General features: G+C 43.9%; 2 protein-coding genes across 8 annotated transcripts; both read left to right on the top strand.

Annotated features, from left to right (window-relative positions):
• Positions 1-239: 239 nt before the first annotated feature.
• LOC139396227 (RNA-binding motif, single-stranded-interacting protein 3-like) lies at positions 240-22,903 on the top strand (the record flags this gene model as incomplete). The annotated part of the gene is made up of 5 exons (XM_071143365.1): positions 240-333; positions 5,081-5,131; positions 21,531-21,641; positions 22,223-22,306; positions 22,790-22,903. Coding segments are annotated over 5 exons (454 nt in total), but the record flags the coding sequence as incomplete, so codon positions are not given.
• LOC139396228 (nuclear factor 7, brain-like) lies at positions 16,587-18,137 on the top strand. Of its 7 annotated transcripts, XM_071143373.1 has the most exons (3): positions 16,587-16,849; positions 16,902-16,908; positions 16,974-18,137. In XM_071143373.1, exons 1-3 carry the CDS (start codon positions 16,587-16,589, stop codon positions 18,123-18,125), a joined length of 1,422 nt encoding a protein of 473 aa, XP_070999474.1. In that variant the 3' UTR covers positions 18,126-18,137. The 7 variants fall into 7 exon arrangements, with proteins under 7 accessions (XP_070999474.1, XP_070999473.1, XP_070999472.1 ...); XM_071143372.1 differs by lacking the exon at positions 16,902-16,908 and having other exon boundaries at positions 16,587-16,831; positions 16,955-18,137; XM_071143371.1 differs by lacking the exon at positions 16,902-16,908 and having other exon boundaries at positions 16,587-16,831; positions 16,949-18,137.
• Positions 22,904-23,851: the final 948 nt, after the last annotated feature.

The following is a 23,851-nucleotide window of genomic DNA, read 5'->3' as shown; positions in this document are numbered from 1 at the left end:
TTCCTCCCCTCTTCCTGTCTCTCCTTCTCTACTGTCCCCTCTTTCTCTCTTCTCCTCTTCCTCCCCTCTTCCTGTCTCTCCTTCTCTACTGTCCCCTCTTCCTCTCTTCTCCTTTTCCTCCCCTCTTCCTGTCTCTCCTTCTCTACTGTCCCCTCTTCTCATCTTCTTCCCTTCTTCCTCTCTCCTCCTCTTCATCTCCTCCTCCCTCCTCTCTTTCTGTCTCTCCTTCTCTCCTGTAGGTTCTACTCCTCTCCATACATCTCCACCAATAGGATGATAGCGCAGACATCCATCACTCCCTTCGTCGCTGCCTCACCCGTCTCCACGTACCAGGTGAGGGGGATGGGGGGTGTTGTGTCTATGTGGAGGTGGGAGATGGAGTGTTAGGCAAGTCTTAGTACACACTCTCTCAAATAAGACATATTGACTATTTTATACAGACCCCACATCTCCCCCTTCTCTCTCTCTCTCTCTCTCTCTCTCTCTCTCTCTCTCTCTCTCTCTCTCTCTCTCTCTCTCTCTCTCTCTCTCTCTCTCTCTCTCTCTCTCTCTCTATCTCTCTCTCTCTCTCTCTCTCTCTCTCTCTCTCTCTCTCTCTCTCTCTCTCTCTCTCTCTCTCTCTCTCTCTCTCTCTCTCTCTCTCTCTCTCTCTCTCTCTCTATATTGTATTGGGGATACTGCAGTAGTATTGTATTATATTGGGGGAGATGAAAGCAGTGAGTCTGGTCCAGAAGGATGAGTCTTTAATGATGAAACTGCTGCATAGATGATGTAATTATACCGCAATATAACAATATAACTCTCTAAACCTTTCCTGTTTTACTGTAATTATACCGCAAAAAACCATACAACTCTCTAAGACTGTCATATATTACTGTAATTATACCGCAATATAACAATATAACTCTCTAAGACTGTCATATATTACTGTAATTATACCACAATATAACTCTCTAAGACTGTCATATATTATTGTAATTATACCACAATATAACTCTCTAAGACTGTCATGTTTTACTGTAATTATACCGCAATGTAACATTATAACTCTCTTAGTCTTTCATACTCTACTGTAAATATGAAGCAATATAACAGTATAGATCTCTAAGGCATTCATATTATACTGTAATTATGCATCAATATAGTCTCATTTCAATGTTCTATTATATAGGAGATGGGTGGCTGGGGATAGGAAAGGAGAGGAGAGAAGAGGAGACGAGAGGAGAGGAGAGGAGAGGAGAGGGGATAGGAAAGGAGATGAGAGGGGTGGCTGGGGATAGGAAAGGAGAGGAGAGGAGAGGAGAGGAGAGGAGAGGAGAGGAGAGGAGAGGAGAGGAGAGGGGATAGGAAAGGAGAGGAGATGGGTGGCTGGGGATAGGAAAGGAGAGGAGGGGGTGGCTAGGGATAGGAAAGGAGAGGAGAGGGTGGCTGGGGATAGGAAAGGAGAGGAGAGGGTGGCTGGGGATAGGAAATGAGAGGAGAGGAGAGGGGTTGCTGGGGATAGGAAAGGAGAGGAGAGGGTGGCTGGGGATAGGAAAGGAGAGGAGAGGAGAGGAGAGGGGTGGCTGGGGATAGGAAAGGAGAGGAGAGGGTGGCTTGGGGATAGGAAAGGAGAGGAGAGGAGAGGAGAGGAGAGGAGTGGCTGGGGATAGAAAAGGAGAGGAGAGGAGAGGGGTGGCTAGGGATAGGAAATGAGAGGAGATGGGTGGCTGGGGATAGGAAAGGAGAGGAGATGGGTGGCTGGGGATAGGAAAGGAGAGGAGGGGGTGGCTGGGGATAGGAAAGGAGAGGAGAGGGTGGCTGGGGATAGGAAAGGAGAGGAGGGGGTGGCTGGGGATAGGAAAGGAGAGGAGAGGAGAGGGGTGGCTGGGGATAGGAAAGGAGAGGAGAGGGTGGCTGGGGATAGGAAAGGAGAGGAGAGGAGAGGGGTGGCTGGGGATAGGAAAGGAGAGGAGGGGGTGGCTGGGGATAGGAAAGGAGAGGAGAGGGTGGCTGGGGATAGGAAAGGAGAGGAGGGGGTGGCTGGGGATAGGAAAGGAGAGGAGAGGAGAGGGGTGGCTGGGGATAGGAAAGGAGAGGAGAGGGTGGCTGGGGATAGGAAAGGAGAGGAGAGGAGAGGAGAGGAGAGGAGAGGAGAGGAGAGGAGAGGAGAGGAGTGGCTGGGGATAGAAAAGGAGAGGAGAGGAGAGGGGTGGCTAGGGATAGGAAATGAGAGGAGATGGGTGGCTGGGGATAGGAAAGGAGAGGAGATGGGTGGCTGGGGATAAGAAAGGAGAGGAGAGGGTGGCTGGGGATAGGAAAGGAGAGGAGAGGGTGGCTGGGGATAGGAAAGGAGAGGAGAGGGTGGCTGGGGATAGGAAAGGAGAGGAGAGGAGAGGGGTGGCTGGGGATAGGAAAGGAGAGGAGAGGGGTGGCTGGGGATAGGAAAGGAGAGGAGAGGGTGGCTGGGGATAGGAAAGGAGAGGAGATGGGTGGCTGGGGATAGGAAAGGAGAGGAGATGGGTGGAGGGTTATAGAGATGGAGGGATGGAGGGATGGAGGGTTATAGAGATGGAGGGATGGAGGGGTGGAGGGTTATAGAGATGGAGGGATGGAGGGATGGAGGGTTATAGAGATGGAGGGATGGAGGGATGGAGGGTTGGAGGGTTATAGAGATGGAGGGATGGAGGGGTGGAGGGTTATAGAGATGGAGGGGTGGAGGGTTATAGAGATGGAGGGGTGAAGGGTTATAGAGATGGAGGGGTGGAGGGTTATAGAGATGGAGGAGTGGAGGGTTATAGAGATGGATGGATGGAGGGGTGGAGGGATATAGAGATGGAGGGATGGAGGGGTGAAGGGTTATAGAGATGGAGGGGTGGAGGGTTATAGAGATGGAGGGGTGGAGGGTTATAGAGATGGAGGGATGGAGGGTTATAGAGATGGAGGGGTGGAGGGTTATAGAGATGGAGGGGTGGAGGGTTATAGAGATGGAGGGGTGGAGGGATGCAGGGGTGGAGGGTTATAGAGATGGAGGGATGGAGGGGTGGAGGGTTATAGAGATGGAGGGATGGAGGGGTGGAGGGTTATAGAGATGGAGGGGTGGAGGGTTTGAGAGATGGAGGGGTGGAGGGTTATAGAGATGGAGGGGTGGAGGGTGATAGAGATGGAGGGATGGAGGGGTGGAGGGTTATAGAGATGGAGGGATGGAGGGGTGGAGGGTTATAGAGATGGAGGGGTGGAGGGTTATAGAGATAGAGGGATGGAGGGGTGGAGGGTTATAGAGATGGAGGGGTGGAGGGGTGGAGGGTTATAGAGATGGAGGGATGGAGGGTTATAGAGATGGAGGGATGGAGGGATGGAGGGGTGGAGGGTTATAGAGATGGAGGGATGAGGGTTATAGAGATGGAGGGATGGAGGGGTGGAGGGATGGAGGGATGGAGGGGTGGAGGGATGGAGGGTTATAGAGATGGAGGGGTGGAGGGGTGGAGGGATGGAGGGATGGAGGGTTATAGAGATGGAGGGATGGAGTGGTGGAGGGATGGAGGGATGGGGGGGTGGAGGGTTATAGAGATGGAGGGATGGAGGGATGGAGGGGTAGAGGGTTATAGAGATGGAGGGATGGAGGGATGGAGGGTTATAGAGATGGAGGGATGGAGGGGTGGAGGGTTATAGAGATGGAGGGGTGGAGGGGTGGAGGGATGGAGGGGTGGAGGGGTGGAGGGTTATAGAGATGGATGGATGGAGGGATGGAGGGTTATAGAGATGGAGGGATGGAGGGTTATAGAGATGGAGGGATGGAGGGGTGGGGGGTTATAGAGATGGAGGGGTGGACGGATGGAGGGGTGGGGGGATGGAAGGATGGAGAGATGGAGGGGTGGAGGGGTGGAGGGTTATAGCGATGGAGGGGTGGAGGGATGGAGGGTTATAGCGATGGAGGGGTGGAGGGATGGAGGGTTATAGAGATGGAGGGATGGAGGGATGGAGGGTTAAAGCGATGGAGGCGTGGAGGGATGGAGGGTTATAGAGATGGAGGGATGGAGGGATGGAGGGTTATAGATGTGGAGGGGTGGAGGGTTATAGTGATGGAGGGGTGGAGGGATGGAGGGTTATAGAGATGGAGGGATGGAGGGATGGAGGGTTATAGATATGGAGGGATAGAGGGGTGGAGGGTTATAGCGATGGAGGGGTGGAGGGATGGAGTGGTGGAGGGTTATAGAGATGGAGGGGTGGAGGGTTATAGCGATGGAGGGGTGGAGGGATGGAGGGTTATAGATATGGAGGGGTGGAGGGATGGAGGGTTATAGCGATGGAGGGATGGAGGGGTGGAGGGTTATAGCGATGGAGGGGTGGAGGGATGGAGGGTTATAGATGTCTTTATAGAGATGGAGGGATGGAGGGGTAGAGGGTTATAGAGATGGAGGGATGGAGGGATGGAGGGTTATAGAGATGGAGGGATGGAGGGATGGAGGGTTATAGAGATGGAGGGATGGAGGGATGGAGGGTTATAGAGATGGAGGGGTGGAGGGATGGAGGGATGGAGAGATGGAGGGATGGAGGGATGGAGGGTTATAGATATGGAGGGATGGAGGGATGGAGGGTTATAGAGATGGAGGGATGGAGTGGTGGAGGGATGGAGGGATGGGGGGGTGGAGGGTTATAGAGATGGAGGGATGGAGGGGTGGAGGGTTATAGAGATGGAGGGATGGAGGGGTGGAGGGTTATAGCGATGGAGGGGTGGAGGGATGGAGGGATGGAGAGATGGAGGGATGGAGGGGTGGAGGGTTATATAGATGTCTCTATAGAGATGGAGGGATGGGGGGGTGGAGGGTTATAGAGATGGAGGGTGTAATCAGAGGAGTTGAGGTACCACCTAATATGTCTCTATAGAGATGGAGGGTGTAATCAGAGGAGTTGAGGTACCACCTAATATGTCTCTATAGAGATGGAGGGTGTAATCAGAGGAGTTGAGGTACCACCTAATATGTCTCTATAGAGATGGAGGGTGTAATCAGAGGAGTTGAGGTACCACCTAATATGTCTCTATAGAGATGGAGGGTGTAATCAGAGAAGTTGAGGTACCACCTAATATGTCTCTCCACAGGTCCAGAATACATCCTGGATGCCTCATCAACAGTATGTTATGCAACCTACCGTGAGTACAACCCAGCCATCGCAATAGTGTGTGTGTGTGTGTGTGTGTGTGTGTGTGTGTGTGTGTGTGTGTGTGTGTGTGTGTGTGTTTGTGTGCGTGTGTGTGTGTGTGTGCTTGCATGTGTCTGCGTGAGCTGAGTTACTTTATCTGTGTAAGTGTTTTCAAAGCCCATTGGACAATCCTTCACATATTTCTCCTGAATGTGAGAACCTCAGAGGAGGACAGCTTGAGCTTTAGTACTGATGTAGTCAGCTGTAGTACTGATGTAGTCAGCTGTAGTACTGATGTAGTCTGCTGTAGTACTGATGTAGTCAGCTGTAGTACTGATGTAGTCTGCTGTAGTACTGATGTAGTCAGCTGTAGTATTGATGTAGTCAGCAGTAGTATTGATGTAGTCAGCTGTAGTACTGATGTAGTCAGCTGTAGTACTGATGTAGTCAGCTGTAGTATTGATGTAGTCTGCTGTAGTACTGATGTAGTCAGCTGTAGTACTGATGTAGTCAGCTGTAGTATTGATGTAGTCTGCTGTAGTACTGATGTAGTCAGCTGTAGTACTGATGTAGTCTGCTGTAGTACTGATGTAGTCTGCTGTAGTACTGATGTAGTCAGCTGTAGTACTGATGTAATCAGCTGTAGTATTGGTGTAGTCAGCTGTACTACTGATGTAGTCTGCTGTAGTACTGATGTAGTCAGCTGTAGTATTGATGTAGTCTGCTGCAGTACTGATGTAGTCAGCTGTAGTATTGATGTAGTCTGCTGTAGTACTGTTGTAGTCAGCTGTAGTACTGATGTAGTCAGCTGTAGTACTGATGTAGTCAGCTGTAGTACTGATGTAATCAGCTGTAGTACTGTTGTAGTCAGCTGTAGTACTGATATAGTCAGCTGTAGTACTGATGTAGTCAGCTGTAGTACTGATGTAATCAGCTGTAGTACTGATGTAGTCTGCTGTAGTACTGTTGTAGTCAGCTGTAGTACTGATGTAGTCTGCTGTAGTACTGATGTAGTCAGCTGTAGTATTGATGTAGTCAGCTGTAGTATTGATGTAGTCAGCTGTAGTACTGATGTAGTCTGGTAGAGAGGGTCTGGGCCCTACAGGTCTGGTATAGAGGTAGAGAGGGTCTGGGCCCTACAGGTCTGGTAGAGAGGGTCTGGGCCCTACAGGTCTGGTAGAGAGGTAGCGAGGATCTGGGCCCTACAGGTCTGGTAGAGAGGTAGAGAGGGTCTGGGACCTACAGGTCTGGTAGAGAGCGTCTGGGCCCTACAGGTCTGGTAGAGAGGTAGAGAGTGTCTGGGCCCTACAGGTCTGGTAGAGAGCGTCTGGGCCCTACAGGTCTGGGCCCTACAGGTCTGGTAGAGAGGTAGAGAGGGTCTGGGCCCTACAGGTCTGGTAGAGAGGTAGAGAGCGTCTGGGCCCTACAGGTCTGGTTTCTCGTCTGTCCCCACACGTCCCTGGCCCTCTCACAGCAGCTCTCACACACACTACACAGTACATAGCACAGTACCTACATAGCACAGTACCTACATAGCACAGTACCTACATAGCACAGTACCTACATAGCACAGTACCTGCATAGCACAGTATCTACATAGCACAGAACCTACATAGTACAGTACCTACATAGCACAGTACCTACATAGCACAGTACCTACATAGCACAGTACCTACATACCACAGTACCTACATATCACAGTACCTACATAGCACAGTACCTACATAGCACAGTATCTACATAGCACAGTACCTACATAGGTCAGCACCTACATAGCACAGTACCTACATAGCACAGAACCTACATAGTACAGTACCTACATAGCACAGTACCTACATAGCACAGTACCTACATAGCACAGTATCTACATAGTACAGATTCTACATAGCACAGTATCTACATAGTACAGTATCTACATAGTGCACTACCTACATAGCACAGTACCTATATAGCACAGTACCTACAGAGCACAGTACCTACATAGCACAGTATCTACATAGTGCACTACCTACATAGCACAGTATCTACATAGTACAGTACCTACATAGCAGAGTATCTACATAGCACAGTATAGACATAGTGCACTACCTACATAGCACAGTACCTACATAGCACAGTACCTACATAGTACAGTATCTACATAGTACAATATCTACATAATATGGGACGGACACACACACCCGGAGGCCTGGAATACAGACCAGCTCACACAGCCCATCATCCGATTACCTCCCAGCTTCACAGAGACAGAACCAAATTCCTTATTTGAATTGGCCAGAGGCAGAGTATTGAAGCTGGGGTCATTGTATCCTGTTAATGGACAGAGAATGAGACAGAGAGACAGAGAGAGAGAGAGACAGAGAGAGAGACAGAGATAGAGAGAGACAGACAATTAGGAGAAAGAGAGAGAGAAAGAGAGAGAGAGAGAGAGAGAGAGAGAGAGAGAGAAATAGGAGAGAGAGAGAAATAGGAGAGAGAGAGAGAGAGAGAAATAGGAGAGAGAAATAGGAGAGAGAAATAGGAGAGACAAATAAGAGAGAGAGAGAAATAGGAGAGAGAGAGAGAGAGAAATAGGAGAGAGAGAGAAATAGGAGACAGAAGGAGAGAGAGAGAGAGAGAGAGAATAATAGGAGAGAGAAAGAAATAGAAGGAGAGAGATAGAGAAATAGGAGAGAGAGAGCAATAGAAGGAGAGAGAGAGATAAATAGGAGAGAGAGAGAAATAGGAGAGAGAGAGAAAATGGAGAGAGAGAGAAATAGAAGGAGAGAGAGAAATAGAAGGAGAGAGAGAGAAATAGGAGAGAGAGAGAAATAGGAGAGAGAGAGAAATAGAAGGAGAAAAAATAAAGAGAGAAGTAGAATAGGTATGTAGTGATGGAGGGAGGTGCAGAAATCTGTCTTCATGTCTCTAATTGATTTTCCAGAGCGGTGTTCGATATTTTTTGTGTGAGGGAGATGATGCTATTCTGTGAATGTGTTTTCAACTAAACCCTTCTGTCAGATTGGCAGCCCACTAGATCAGACCTCGTCTATATCAGCCTGGGAAGAGGAGTAGAGGAAGAGCCCACTAGATCAGACCTCGTCTATACCAGCCTGGGAAGAGGAGCAGAGGAAGAGCCCACTAGATCAGACCTCGTCTATATCAGCCTGGGAAGAGGAGTAGAGGAAGAGCCCACTAGATCAGACCTCGTCTATATCAGCCTGGGAAGAGGAGCAGAGGAAGAGCCCACTAGATCAGACCTCGTCTATACCAGCCTGGGAAGAGGAGCAGAGGAAGAGCCCACTATATCAGCCTGGGAAGAGTGGAGGGGAAGTGAAAAGAGAACACATTGTGTAGTATCAAGTCTAAGCCTGTGAGCTGATCCCATAGACTGTGTCACAAATGGAACCCTGTTCCCTATATACTGGCCCATAGGCTCTGGTCAAAAGTAGTGCACTACATAGGGAAGAGTCTTGTCGCTGCGTAGTGAAATCCCTGCAAGAAAACAAAGTTAGAGAAAAGACACAGGAATTAAAATGGCAAAAATAGGGAGAGATACAGAGGGAGAGAGACACTGAGATAGAGAAATATATATATATATATATAGATACAGAGAGAGAGAGACAGAGAGACACACTGAGATAGAGAAATATATATATATATATAGAGATACAGAGGGAGGGAGACAGAGACATAGAGAAATATATATATATATATAGAGATACAGAGGGAGAGAGACAGACTGAGATAGAGAAATATATATATATATATAGAGATACAGAGGGAGAGAGACAGAGAGACACACTGAGATAGAGAAATATATATATATATATATAGATACAGAGGGAGGGAGAGACACTGACATAGAGAAATATATATATATATATAGATACAGAGGGAGAGAGACAGACTGAGATAGAGAGATATATATATATATATAGATACAGAGGGAGAGAGACAGACTGAGATAGAGAAATATATATATATATATAGATACAGAGGGAGAGAGACAGACTGAGATAGAGAGATATATATATATATATAGATACAGAGGGAGAGAGACAGACTGAGATAGAGAAATATATATATATATATAGAGATACAGAGGGAGAGAGACAGAGAGACACACTGAGATAGAGAAATATATATATATATATATAGATACAGAGGGAGGGAGAGACACTGACATAGAGAAATATATATATATATATATAGATACAGAGGGAGAGAGACAGAGAGACACACTGAGATAGAGAAATATATATATAGATACAGAGGGAGGGAGAGAGACAGAGAGAGAAACACTGAGATAGAGAAATATATATATATATATATATAGAGAGAGAGAGAGGGAGAGAGACACACTGAGATAGAGAAATATATATATATATATATAGAGAGAGAGACACACTGAGATAGAGAAATATATATATAGATACAGAGGGAGGGAGAGAGACAGAGAGAGAAACACTGAGATAGAGAAATATATATATATATATATAGAGAGAGAGAGAGAGGGAGAGAGACACACTGAGATAGAGAAATATATATATATATATAGAGAGAGAGACACACTGAGATAGAGAAATATATATATATATATATATATTTCTCTATCTCAGTGTGTCTCACTCTCTCCCTCCCTCTGTCTCTCTCTCTATATATATATATATATATTTCTCTATCTCAGTGTGTCTCACTCTCTCCCTCCCTCTGTATCTATCTATATATATATATATATATATATATATATAGATAGATACAGAGGGAGGGAGAGAGTGTATATATATATATAGATATAGATAGATACAGAGGGAGGGAGAGAGTGAGACACACTGAGATAGAGAAATATATATATATATATATATATATATATATATATATATATATATATATAGATAGATACAGAGGGAGGGAGAGAGAGAGACACACTGAGATAGAGAAATATATATATATATAGAGAGAGAGACACACTGAGATAGAGAAATATATATATATATAGAGAGAGAGACACACTGAGATAGAGAAATATATATATATAGAGAGAGAGACAGAGAGAGACACACTGAGATAGAGAAATATATATACATATATATAGATACAGAGGGAGGGAGAGAGACACACTGAGATAGAGAAATATATATATATATAGAGAGAGAGACACACTGAGATAGAGAAATATATATATATATATAGAGAGAGAGACACACTGAGATAGAGAAATATATATACATATATATAGATACAGAGGGAGGGAGAGAGACACACTGAGATAGAGAAATATATATATATATATATAGAGAGAGAGACACACTGAGATAGAGAAATATATATATATATAGAGAGAGACACACTGAGACAGAGAAATATATATATATATATATAGATACAGAGGGAGGGAGAGAGACAGAGAGACACACTGAGATAGAGAAATATATATACATATATATAGATACAGAGGGAGGGAGAGAGACACACTGAGATAGAGAAATATATATATAGATATATATATATAGAGAGAGAGACACACTGAGATAGAGAAATATATATATATATATAGAGAGAGACACACTGAGACAGAGAAATATATATATATATATATAGAGAGAGACACACTGAGATAGAGAAATATATATATAGATATATATATATAGAGAGAGAGAGACACACTGAGATAGAGAAATATATATATATAGAGAGAAACAGAGAGACACACTGAGATAGAGAAATATATATACATATATATAGATACAGAGGGAGGGAGAGAGACACACTGAGATAGATAATTATATATATAGATATATATATAGAGAGAGAGAGACACACTGAGATAGAGAAATATATATATATATAGAGAGAAAGACACACTGAGATAGAGAAATATATATATATATATATATATATATATATATATATATATATATATATATATATATATATAGAGAGAGAGAGAGAGAGAGAGAGAGAGAGAGAGAGAGAGAGAGAGAGAGAGAGAGAGGTGCTACTATGCAATTATCGAATGTCCACTTACCTCAGTGTCTGCTATTATAGCTGGTTAACAGAGATCACCTTGTTATCTAGTGTCCACTTACCTCAGTGTCTCCCTCCTGCTGGTTTACAGAGATCACCTTGTTATCTAGTGTCCACTTACCTCAGTGTCTGCTGTTATAGCTGGTTTACAGAGATCACCTTGTTATCTAGTGTCCTCTTACCTCAGTGTCTCCCTCCTGCTGGTTTACAGAGATCACCTTGTTATCTAGTGTCCTCTTACCTCAGTGTCTCCCTCCTGCTGGTTTACAGAGATCACCTTGTTATCTAGTGTCCACTAACCTCAGTGTCTCCCTCCTGCTGGTTTACAGAGATCACCTTGTTATCTAGTGTCCACTAACCTCAGTGTCTGCTGCTATAGCTGGTTTACAGAGATCACCTTGTTATCTAGTGTCCTCTTACCTCAGTGTCTCCCCCCTGCTGGTTTACAGAGATCACCTTGTTATCTAGTGTCCTCTTACCTCAGTGTCTCCCTCCTGCTGGTTTACAGAGATCACCATGTTATCTAGTGTCCACTAACCTCAGTGTCTGCTGCTATAGCTGGTTTACAGAGATCACCTTGTTATCTAGTGTCCACTAACCTCAGTGTCTGCTGTTATAGCTGGTTTACAGAGATCACCTTGTTATCTAGTGTCCACTAACCTCAGTGTCTCCCTCCTGCTGGTTAACAGAGATCACCTTGTTATCTAGTGTCCACTAACCTCAGTGTATGCTGCTATAGCTGGTTTACAGAGATCACCTTGTTATCTAGTGTCCTCTCACCTCAGTGTCTCCCTCCTGCTGGTTAACAGAGATCACTTTGTTATCTAGTGTCCACTAACCTCAGTGTCTGCTGTTATAGCTGGTTTACAGAGATCACCTTGTTATCTAGTGTCCTCTCACCTCAGTGTCTCCCTCCTGCTGGTTAACAGAGATCACCTTGTTATCTAGTGTCCACTAACCTCAGTGTCTGCTGTTATAGCTGGTTTACAGAGATCACCTTGTTATCTAGTGTCCTCTCACCTCAGTGTCTCCCTCCTGCTGGTTAACAGAGATCACCTTGTTATCTAGTGTCCTCTCACCTCAGTGTCTGCTGTTATAGCTGGTTAACAGAGATCACCTTGTTATCTAGTGTCCACTAACCTCAGTGTCTGCTGTTATAGCTGGTTTATAGAGATCACCTTGTTATCTAGTGTCCACTAACCTCAGTGTCTGCTGTTATAGCTGGTTTACAGAGATCACCTTGTTATCTAGTGTCCTCTCACCTCAGTGTCTCCCTCCTGCTGGTTAACAGAGATCACCTTGTTATCTAGTGTCCTCTCACCTCAGTGTCTGCTGTTATAGCTGGTTAACAGAGATCACCTTGTTATCTAGTGTCCACTAACCTCAGTGTCTGCTGTTATAGCTGGTTTATAGAGATCACCTTGTTATCTAGTGTCCACTAACCTCAGTGTCTGCTGTTATAGCTGGTTTATAGAGATCAGCAGACATTAGCAGCAGGTTAGGGATCTCTGAGCTTCTCCTCTTTGTCTGACTGGAGCTACTGAACTGTAGCGGTCTGGACGACGTCCTAAATGGCACAATATATTCTGTATTCCATCCCTACATTCTGTATTCCATCCCTACATTCTGTATTCCCCATCCCTACATTCTGTATTCCATCCCGACATTCTGTATTCCATCCCTACATTCTGTATTCCATCCCTACATTCTGTATTCCATCCCTACATTCGGTATTCCATCCCTACATTCTGTATTCCATCCCTACATTCGGTATTCCATCCCTACATTCGGTATTCCATCCCTACATTCTGTATTCCATCCCTACATTCTGTATTCCATTCCTACATTCTGTATTCCATCCCTACATTCTTTATTCCATCCCTACATTCTGTATTCCATCCCTACATTCTGTATTCCATCCCTACATTCTGTATTCCATCCCTACATTCTGTATTCCATCCCTACATTCTGTATTCCATCCCTACATTCTGTATTCCATCCCTACATTCTGTATTCCATCCCTACATTCTGTATTCCATCCCTATATTCTGTATTCCATCCCTACATTCTGCATTCCATCCCTACATTCTGTATTCCATCCCTATATTCTGTATTCCATCCCTACATTCTGCATTCCATCCCTACATTCTGTATTCCATCCCTACATTCTGTATTCCATCCCTACATTCTGTATTCCATCCCTACATTCTGTATTCCATCCCTACATTCTGTATTCCATCCCTACATTCTGCATTCCATCCCTACATTCTGTATTCCATCCCTACATTCTGTATTCCATCCCTACATTCTGTATTCCATCCCTACATTCTGTATTCCATCCCTACATTCTGTATTCCATTCCTACATTCTGTATTCCATCCCTATATTCTGTATTCCATCCCTACATTCTGCATTCCATCCCTACATTCTGTATTCCATCCCTACATTCTGTATTCTATCCCAACATTCTGTAATCCGTCCCTACATTCCCTATGGGCCCTGGTCAAAAGTAGTGCACTATATAGGGAACAGAGTCCCATTTGGGCGGTGCATCCTGAGATCTTTCTTAAAAACTCCTTCAGCCACTATGGTCCTGGCCTGGTGGGACCTCCTTCAGCCACTATGATCCTGGCCTGGTGAGACCTCCTTCAGCCACTATGATCCTGGCCTGGTGAGACCTCCTTCAGCCACTATGATCCTGGCCTGGTGGGACTTCCTTCAGCCACTATGATCCTGGCCTGGTGAGACCTCCTTCAGCCACTATGATCCTGGCCTGGTGAGACCTCCTTCAGCCACTATGGTCCTGGCCTGGTGAGACTTCCTTCAGCCACTATGATCCTGGCATTGTGAGACCTCCTTCAGCCACTATGATCCTGGCCTGGTGAGACCTCCTTCAGCCACTATGATCCTGGCCTGGTGAGACCTCCTTCAGCCACTATGTTCCTGGCCTGGTGGGACTTCCTTCAGCCACTATGATCCTGGCCTGGTGAGACTTCCTTCAGCCACTATGATCCTGGCCTGGTGAGATCTCCTTCAGACACTCTGGTCCTGGCATGGTGGGACTTCTGCTGGTCTTGATATGTGATCTACCTCTGGACTTGGTGTCATGTGATCTACCTCTGGTCTAGGTGTCATGTGATCTACCTCTGGTCTTGGTGTCATGTGATCTACCTCTGGTCTAGGTGTCATGTGATCTACCTCTGGACTTGGTGTCATGTGTAATATTCTCTATTTCTCTCTCTCACACACACACACACACACACACACACACACACACACATACACACACACATACACACACACACACACACACACACACACACACACACACACACACATACCCACACACACATACCCACACACACACACGCACACATACCCACACACACACACATACCCACACACACACACACACACATACCCATACACAAACACACACACATACACACACACACACACGCACACATACCCACACACGCACACACATACCCACACACACACACACACACACACACATACCCAAACCAACACACACACACTCACACATACCCACACACACACACATACCCACACACGCACACACATACCCACACACACACACGCACACACACACATACCCAAACCCACACACACACACATACCCACACACGCACACACATACCCACACACACACACGCACACACACCCACACACACACGCACACGTACACACAAACCCACACACACACACACACACACACACACACACACACACACACACACACACACACACACACACACACACACACACACACACACACATACCCATACCCACACACACACACGCACACATACCCACACACACACACATACCCACACACGCACACACATACCCACACACACACACGCACACACACACATACCCATACCCACACACACACGCACACATACCCACACACACACGCACACGTACACACATACCCACACACACACACACACACACACACACACACACACACACACACACACCTAACCCTAAACAATAACTCTTAAAATAACCCTGAAATAAACCTTACCCTAACCTATAACCCTAAACCTTACCCTAACCTATAACCCTAAACCTTACCCTAACCTATAACCCTAAACCTAACCCCTAACCCTAAACAATAACCCTTAAATAAACCTTACCCTAACCTATAACCCTAACCTAACCCTAACCTATAACCCTAAACCTTACCCTAACCTATAACCCTAAACCTTACCCTAACCTATAACCCTAAACCTAACCCCTAACCCTAAACAATAACCCTTAATATAACCCTTACCCTAACCTATAACCCTAAACCTTACCCTAACCTATAACCCTAAACCTTACCCTAACCTATAACCCTAAACCTAACCCCTAACCCTAAACAATAACCCTTAAATAAACCTTACCCTAACCTATAACCCTAAACCTTACCCTAACCTATAACCCTAAACCTAACCCCTAACCCTAAACAATAACCCTTAAAATAACCCTTACCCTAACCTATAACCCTAAACCTTACCCTAACCTATAACCCTAACCTAACCCTAACCTATAACCCTAAACCTAACCCCTAACCCTAAACAATAACCCTTAAAATAACCCTTACCCTAACCTATAACCCTAAACCTAACCCCTAACCTTTTACCCGAACCCTAATTCTAATCCAAACCCCTAAACTTAAAAAGTCTTTGTCCTCATGGGGACTTAAAAAACGGCCCCCAGGAGAGAGCATATTTTCCTGGTTTTACCTTACTTGTGGGGACGTCTGAGGCTTTTAGGTCCCCACAAGGATAGGAGATCCAAGCCACCCACCTTACTGTGGTGTCAACAGGGAGTTACTGTTTGTTGTTGTCACTAGTACCAACAGAGGTGTGATCATTCCCTGTATGTTTTGAGCTGACCGATACCATTAAAAATAAACTTAAAGTCATTATATATAACAGCTATTACATTCCAATCGTTCTCCTGTGGTTACACCACTACACAAGTTCAACCAATCGTTCTCCTATGGTTACACCACTACACAAGTTCAACCAATCGTTTTCCTGCGTGAATAAAAGGCTCCTTGATAGCCAAAAGGTAACTGACCTCAAACGTCATCGCTGATTGGCTGATCAGGGTTTTCGTTGGCGTCAACTGAAACACACAACTTACTTGTCTAACCACTTTTGGTTGTCTGTAAACTCTGAGGGGCCGAGCTGAGTACAGCTCACTACTGTTAACCGTTGAGCTCTACGGTGTTCCACTCAGGTGGACCCCCACAACGATTTCATTTGGATTCATGCGGGTAAGACCCGAGAGATATTAGAAGGACATAACCATCGTCAGAACTGTCATCTCCAAGTGCAGCTTCACCTTTTCTTTGGGGGTGGATTTGGGACTGTATTTGAGTGGAGAGTGAAGTACAGAAGCTGTTACAGAACGAGGAGAGTCAGCGGTGTGAGATAATGGCATCCGGATCATCTCTACCAGAGGACAGGTTCTCCTGTCCCATCTGCTGTGACGTCTTCAGGGATCCCGTCGTCCTGGCATGTGGCCACAGCTTCTGTGAAGTCTGTCAGCAGGAATACTGGGCAGATAAGAAACCTTGGAAATGTCCAGTTTGTAGGAGAAGATTTCCCGTAGCTATGACTCAACCTCCTCGTAACCTGGCGTTAAATGACGCGTGTGAGGCCTTCTTACAGGAGAGAAGGCAGAGAGCTTCCGCTGGGTCTGAGATACAGGAAGGGAGTCAGAGAGCTTCATCTGGGTCTGAGATTCAGGACGGGAGTCAGAGAGCTTCATCTGGCTCTGAGATGCAGGACGGCAGTCAGAGAGCTTCATCTGGCTCGGAGGTGCTCTGCAGTCTGCACGGTGAGAAATTCAAACTCTTCTGTCTGAAGGACAAACAGCCCGTCTGCTTGGTGTGTCGAGATTCAAAAGTACATAAATCTCACGACTGTGTCCCCGTAGACGAGGTTGTCCAGGACCTTAAGGAGGAACTCCACACCGCCCTGAAGCCTTTACAGAAGAACCTAGAGGTCTTTAACAACGTTAAACTAGCCTGTGATAAAACAGCAGAACACATGAAGAGTCAGGTCCAGCACACAGAGAAACAGATTAGGAAAGAGTTTGAGAAGCTTCATCAGTTTCTACGAGATGAAGAGGCAGCCAGGATAGCTGCACTGAGGGAGGAAGAGGAGCAGAAGAGTCAGATGATGAGGAAGAAGATTGACGAGATGAGCAGAAAGATATCATACCTTTCAGATGCAATCAGAACCATAGAGGAGGAGCTGAAAGATGAAGACATCTCATTCCTGCAGAACTTCAGGACCACAAAGGTAAGATCCCAATACACACTGCTGGATCCACAGCTGGTCTCGGGAGTTCTGATAGACAAGGCCAAACACCTGGGCAACCTGCAGTTCAGAGTCTGGGAGAAGATGCTGGGGATCCTCAAATATACTCCTGTGATTCTGGACCCAAACACTGCACATCCCAGTCTCTCTCTGACTGATGATCTGACCAGTGCGAGAAGACCAGGCACGTCCCAGCAGTTCGTTAACAACCCAGAGCGATTCATGAGGTACACAAATGTTCTTGGCTCCGAGGGGTTCAGCTCAGGAATACACAGCTGGGAGCTGGAGGTGGGGGACCATCCTGACTGGGTTTTGGGCGTGGCTAAAGAGTCCATTGACAGGAAGCGGGAGCGTGATGCGACACCAAAGAATGGAATGTGGTGTATATCGCAGCACGGTGGGAAGTACATAGGGGGAGGAGGTGACATCATCGCTCTGAAGAGGAGACCCCAGAGGATCAGAGTGCAGCTGGACTACAACAGAGGGGAGGTGTACTTCTACGACCCCAAATACATGACACCTATCTACACTCTTAAAGTCAGATCTACTGAGAGACTGTTCCCATACTTTAATATTGGGAATGTGGCTAATGGCAACAACCCTGGTATTCAGATCTGCCAATCCAAAGTGTCTCTGAAAGTGAAGTAATCCCTGTGTGTGTGTGTGTGTGTGTGTGTGTGTGTGTATGTATGTTACAGCGTATATATGTGTGTGTGTGTGTGTGTGTGTGTGTGTGTGTGTGTGTGTGTGTGTGTATGTATGTTACAGCGTATATATGTGTGTGTGTGTGTGTGTGTGTGTGTGTGTGTGTGTGTGTGTGTGTGTGTGTGTGTGTGTGTGTGTGTGTGTGTGTGTGTGTGTGTGTGTGTGTAAAACATGTGTCAGTTCAGTGGACATTATCAGGAGGTCATTTTGGGGGTTAAGATAATACACACATCATTTTTTAGAAACTACAGGACTGAAATATGAATTGTTTAAGAATCAATTAAGAATGCATTCTATAAGAATCAATTAAGAATACATTCTATAACAATCAATTAAGAATACATTCTATAAGAATTAATTAAGAATACATTCTATAAGAATCAATTAAGAATACATTCTATAACAATCAATTAAGAATACATTCTATAAGAATCAATTAAGAATACATTCTATAAGAATCAATTAAGAATACATTCTATAAGAATCAATTAAGAATCAATTGTTTAAGAATCAATTAATAATACATTGTTTAAGAATCAATTAAGAATCAATTGTTTAAGAATCAATTAAGAATACATTCTATAAGAATCAATTAAGAATACATTCTATAAGAATCAATTAAGAATACATTCTATAAGAATCAATTAAGAATACATTCTATAAGAAACAATTAAGAATCAATTGTTTAAGAATCAATTAAGAATCAATTTTTTAAAAATCAATAAAAAATACATTTTATAAGAATCAATTAAGAATGCATTCTATAAGAATCAATTAAGAATACATTCTATAAGAATCAATTAATAATCAATTGTTTAAGAATCAATTAAGAATCAATTGTTTAAGAATCAATTAAGAATACATTCTATAAGAATCAATTAAGAATCAATTGTTAGAGAATAAATTAAGAATACATTCTTTAAGAATAAATTAAGAATATATTCTATAAGAATCAATAAAAAATACATTATTTAAGAATCAATTAAGAATCAATTGTTTAAGAATCAATTAAGAATACATTGTTTAAGAATCAATTAAGAATACATTCTATAATAATCAATTAAGGATGAATTGTTTAAGAATCAATTAAGAATACATTGTTTAAGAATCAATTAAGAATACATTCTATAAGAATCAATTAAGAATACATTCTATAAGAATCAATTAAGAATACATTCTATAAGAATCAATTAAGAATACATTCTATAAGAATCAATTCATTAAGAATACATTCTATAAGAATTAATTATCAAGGGTGAATCATGGTTGTTATTCTTACACGAGGAGTGTGCTGTATTGGGAAAATCTCACCATAAGAAAAGTTATTTGTTTCAAATGCAATGCATTTTGTTATGTGAAAAACTGTATATTTTTTCTGATTAAAACCTCTTCATCCTACCCCCTCCTTTTTTGAAAATTCTGTTAAAAATCGCGCAACTTTTCAGCGTCCTGCTACTCATGCCAGGAATATAGTATATGCATATGATTAGTATGTGTGGATAGAAAACACTCTGAAGTTTATAAAACTGGTTAAATCACGGCTGTGACTATAACAGAGCGTGTGTTTCATTGAAAAACGCAAGAAAAACTGCTCTCTGAAAGCAAAAAATAATTTCCATAAGTCACTTCCACCAGTTGTTAAAGGAGAACAGAATTTAATGGGAATTTGCCTGCACCATCTACAAATTCCGCACGATGGCGCCATTGTACTAATTTTCAATCGAATTAATTGTTGGAAAATCCATCTGTCTGACCCCAAGTTCTCCAGTCTTCACCCGGATGCAGTTTAGCGAGAGATCAGATTGCATTGTTGTTGAAGTGAGGACCTATTGAAGAGACATCGCCCTGTAATCGTTTTGATAGATTATAAACGTTTACTAATACCTAAAGTTGGATTACAAAAGGATTTCGAAGTGTTTTGTGAAAGTTTATCGTCGACTTTTTTAATTTTAAAAAATTACGCAGCGTTTAAAAACGATGAATTTTTCTGAATGACACAACTTCCATACAAAGCTATTTTGGGTATATATGGACCGATTTAAACGAAAAAAAGACCCAATAGTGATGTTTATGGGGCATATAGGAGTGCCAAGAAAGAAGCTCGTCTAAGGTAATGAATGTTTTATATTTTATTTCTGCGTTTTGGGTAGCGCCGTCTATCGCAAAATCTGTTGTTTACGTGTCGAGCTGGCATTTTGGGGGGTGCATGCTATCAGATAATAGCTTCTGATGCTTTCGCCGAAAAGCATTTTAAAAATCTGACTTGCTGGCTAGGTTCACAACGAGTGTAGCTTTAATTTAATACCCTGCTTGTGAATTTTGATCAAGGTTTGAGTTTTAACGAGTACATTTAGCATTTAGCGTAGCGCATTTGCATTTCCAGGTGCCTACTTGGGACATATGCGTCTCAAGTAGGGGCAAGAAGTTAAAAATAAACTTACTGTAAAACGGTCTAATCTCATGTGGTAACTACTTCGTGATCTGAATAAGAGTTCTGTCAGATCAGGCTGACCTTAGCTGTCAGTAGTGTTGACCTGTCAGTAGTGTTGACCTGTCTGTAGTGTTGACCTGTCAGTAGTGTTGAGCTGTCAGTAGTGTTGACCTGTCAGTAGTGTTGACCTGTCAGTAGTGTTGACCTATCAGTAGTGTTGACCTGTCAGTAGTGTTGACCTGTCAGTAGTGTTGACCTGTCAGTAGTGTTGACCTGTCAGTAGTGTTAGACCTATCAGTAGTGTTGACCTGTCAGTAGTGTTGACCTGTCAGTAGTGTTAGACCTATCAGTAGTGTTGACCTGTCAGTAGTGTTGAGCTGTCAGTAGTGTTAGACCTATCAGTAGTGTTAAACCTGTCAGTAGTGTTGACATGTCATTAGTGTTGAGCTGTCAGTAGTGTTGACCTGTTAGTAGTATTGACCTGTCAGTAGTGTTGACCTGTCAGTAGTGTTGACCTGTCAGTAGTATTGACCTGTCAGTAGTGCTGACCTGTCAGTAGTGTTGACCTGTCAGTAGTGTCTCACTCACTCTCTCACTCTCTCTCTCCCACTTCTCCCTCTCTTTCTCTCTCTCCCACTTCTCTCTCTCTTTCTCTCTCTCCCACTTCTCTCACTCTCCCACTTCTCTCTCTCTCTCTCTCTCTCTCTCTCTGTCTCTCTCCCACTTCTCTCTCTCTCTTTCCTCTCTCTTTCCTCTCTTTCCTCTCTCTCCTCTCTCTCCTCTCTCTCTCTCTCTCTCTCTCTCTCTCTCTCTCTGTATCTCTCTCTCTCTCTCTCTCTCTCTCTCTCTCTCTCTCTCTCTCTCTCTCTCTCTCTCTCGGTATCTCTCTCTCTCTCTCTCTCCCCTCCATCCACCAGGGTGCTGTGATAACCCCAGCTATGGACCTCTCCATGCCCATGCAGCCCTCCAGTATGATGGGTCCTATAACACAGCAGATTAACCACATGTCCCTGGGAAACACAGGAACCGTAAGTCTGACTGTAATCTTGCTGTGTCGTCTATCACCCACCAGGTGTCCTTTAGAGTTATTTTAATAAGCTTGACATCTTGATAAACTCATTTCCTGACGACGGCTCACTGATCTTCGTACTTGGCGACATCAACCTCCCGACGTCTGCCTTCGATTAATTTATTTTCAACTCCTTCTTTTTCCTCCTTGCCTCCATGCCTCCTTGCCTCCTTGCCTCCATGCCTCCTTGCCTCCATGCCTCCTTGCCTCCATGCCTCCTTGCCTCCTTGCCTCCTTGCCTCCATGCCTCCCTGCCTCCATGCCTCCTTGCCTCCTTGCCTCCATGCCTCCTTTCCTCCTTGCCTCCTTGCCTCCATGCCTCCATGCCTCCATGCCTCCTTGCCTCCATGCCTCCATGCCTCCATGCCTCCATGCCTCCTTGCCTCCTTGCCTCGCTCTTTCCCAGTCGTCTCCAGCTCACACGGAAACAGTCTTGACCTCATCTTTACTAGAGGCACTGCATTGAGTGTAAGTGACTCTGGATGAGAGCGTCTGCTAAATGAGTAATATCCAGGTGTTTTTCCTGCTCTCTAACAGCAGTACTTGTCTGCAGCGGCTGCTCCAATGCAAGGAGGCTACATTCCTCAGTACCCTGCAGTGCCTGCCTCCGCCCTCACAGTGGACGTAAATTCAACTCTTTACCATGCAGATTTAACCCTAACCCTTAACCTACGACCCCTTAACCCACAACACCATAACCCTTAACCTACAACACCATAACCCTTAACCTACAATACCATAATCTACGACACCATAACCTACAACACAATAACCCACAACACCATAACCCACAACACCATAACCCACAACACTTTAACCCCCCTACAACACCATAACCCACAACACCTTAACCCACCACAACACCATAACCCACAACACCCTAACCCACAACAACACCATAACCCAAAACACCCTAACCCACAACACCCTGACCCACAACACCATAACCCACAACACCCTAACCCACAACACCCTGACCCACAACACCCTTAACCCACAACACCATAACCCACAACACCATAACCCACAACACCAGTCTCTTCCTGACTCATGATAACTGTGACCTCATTTCCTGTGTCTTTTCCTGGTTCTTCCTTCTCTTATCAGGCAGTGGTGACAGAGGACTCGCCCCAGACTGTTCCCCCCTCCTCACAGGACCCTAACGGACAGCCACCCCTGGACAGCGACTCACCTGCCTACTCCTACCAACAGACTAAGTAAACACACACACACACACACACACACACACACACTCTCTCTCTCACACACACACACACACACACACACACACACACACACACACACACACACACACACACACACACACACTCACACACACACACACACACTCTCACACACACACACTCTCACAATATTGGTGTGTATAGTGTATTTTGATGTGTATAGTGTATATTGATGTGTATAGTGTATATTGATGTGTATAGTGTATATTGATGTATATAGTGTATATTGATGTGTATAGTGTATTTTGATGTGTATAGTGTATTTTGATGTATATAGTGTATATTGATGTATATAGTGTATATTGATGTGTATAGTGTATATTGATGTGTATATTGATGTGTATAGTGTATATTGATGTGTATAGTGTATATTGATGTATATAGTGTATATTGATGTGTATAGTGTATATTGATGTGTATAGTGTATATTGATGTGTATAGTGTATATTGATGTATATAGTGTATATTGATGTGTATAGTGTATATTGATGTGTATAGTGTATATTGATGTGTATAGTGTATTTTGATGTGTATAGTGTATATTGATGTATATAGTGTATATTGATGTGTATAGTGTATATTGATGTGTATAGTGTATATTGATGTGTATAGTGTATATTGATGTGTATATTGATGTGTATATTGTATATTGATGTATATAGTGTATATTGATGTGTATAGTGTATATTGATGTGTATATTGATGTGTATATTGTATATTGATGTATATATTGTATATTGAGGTGTATAGTGTATATTGAGGTGTATATTGATGTGTATAGTGTATATTGATGTATATAGTGTATATTGATGTGTATAGTGTATATTGATGTATATAGTGTATATTGATGTGTATAGTGTATATTGATGTGTATAGTGTATATTGATGTATATAGTGTATATTGAGGTGTATAGTGTATATTGAT

The sequence above is a fragment of the Oncorhynchus clarkii genome, unplaced genomic scaffold, assembly GCF_045791955.1.
Source record: "Oncorhynchus clarkii lewisi isolate Uvic-CL-2024 unplaced genomic scaffold, UVic_Ocla_1.0 unplaced_contig_12585_pilon_pilon, whole genome shotgun sequence".
Classification (NCBI taxonomy): domain Eukaryota; kingdom Metazoa; phylum Chordata; class Actinopteri; order Salmoniformes; family Salmonidae; genus Oncorhynchus; species Oncorhynchus clarkii.
This window is presented reverse-complemented; position numbering and strand designations above follow the sequence as displayed.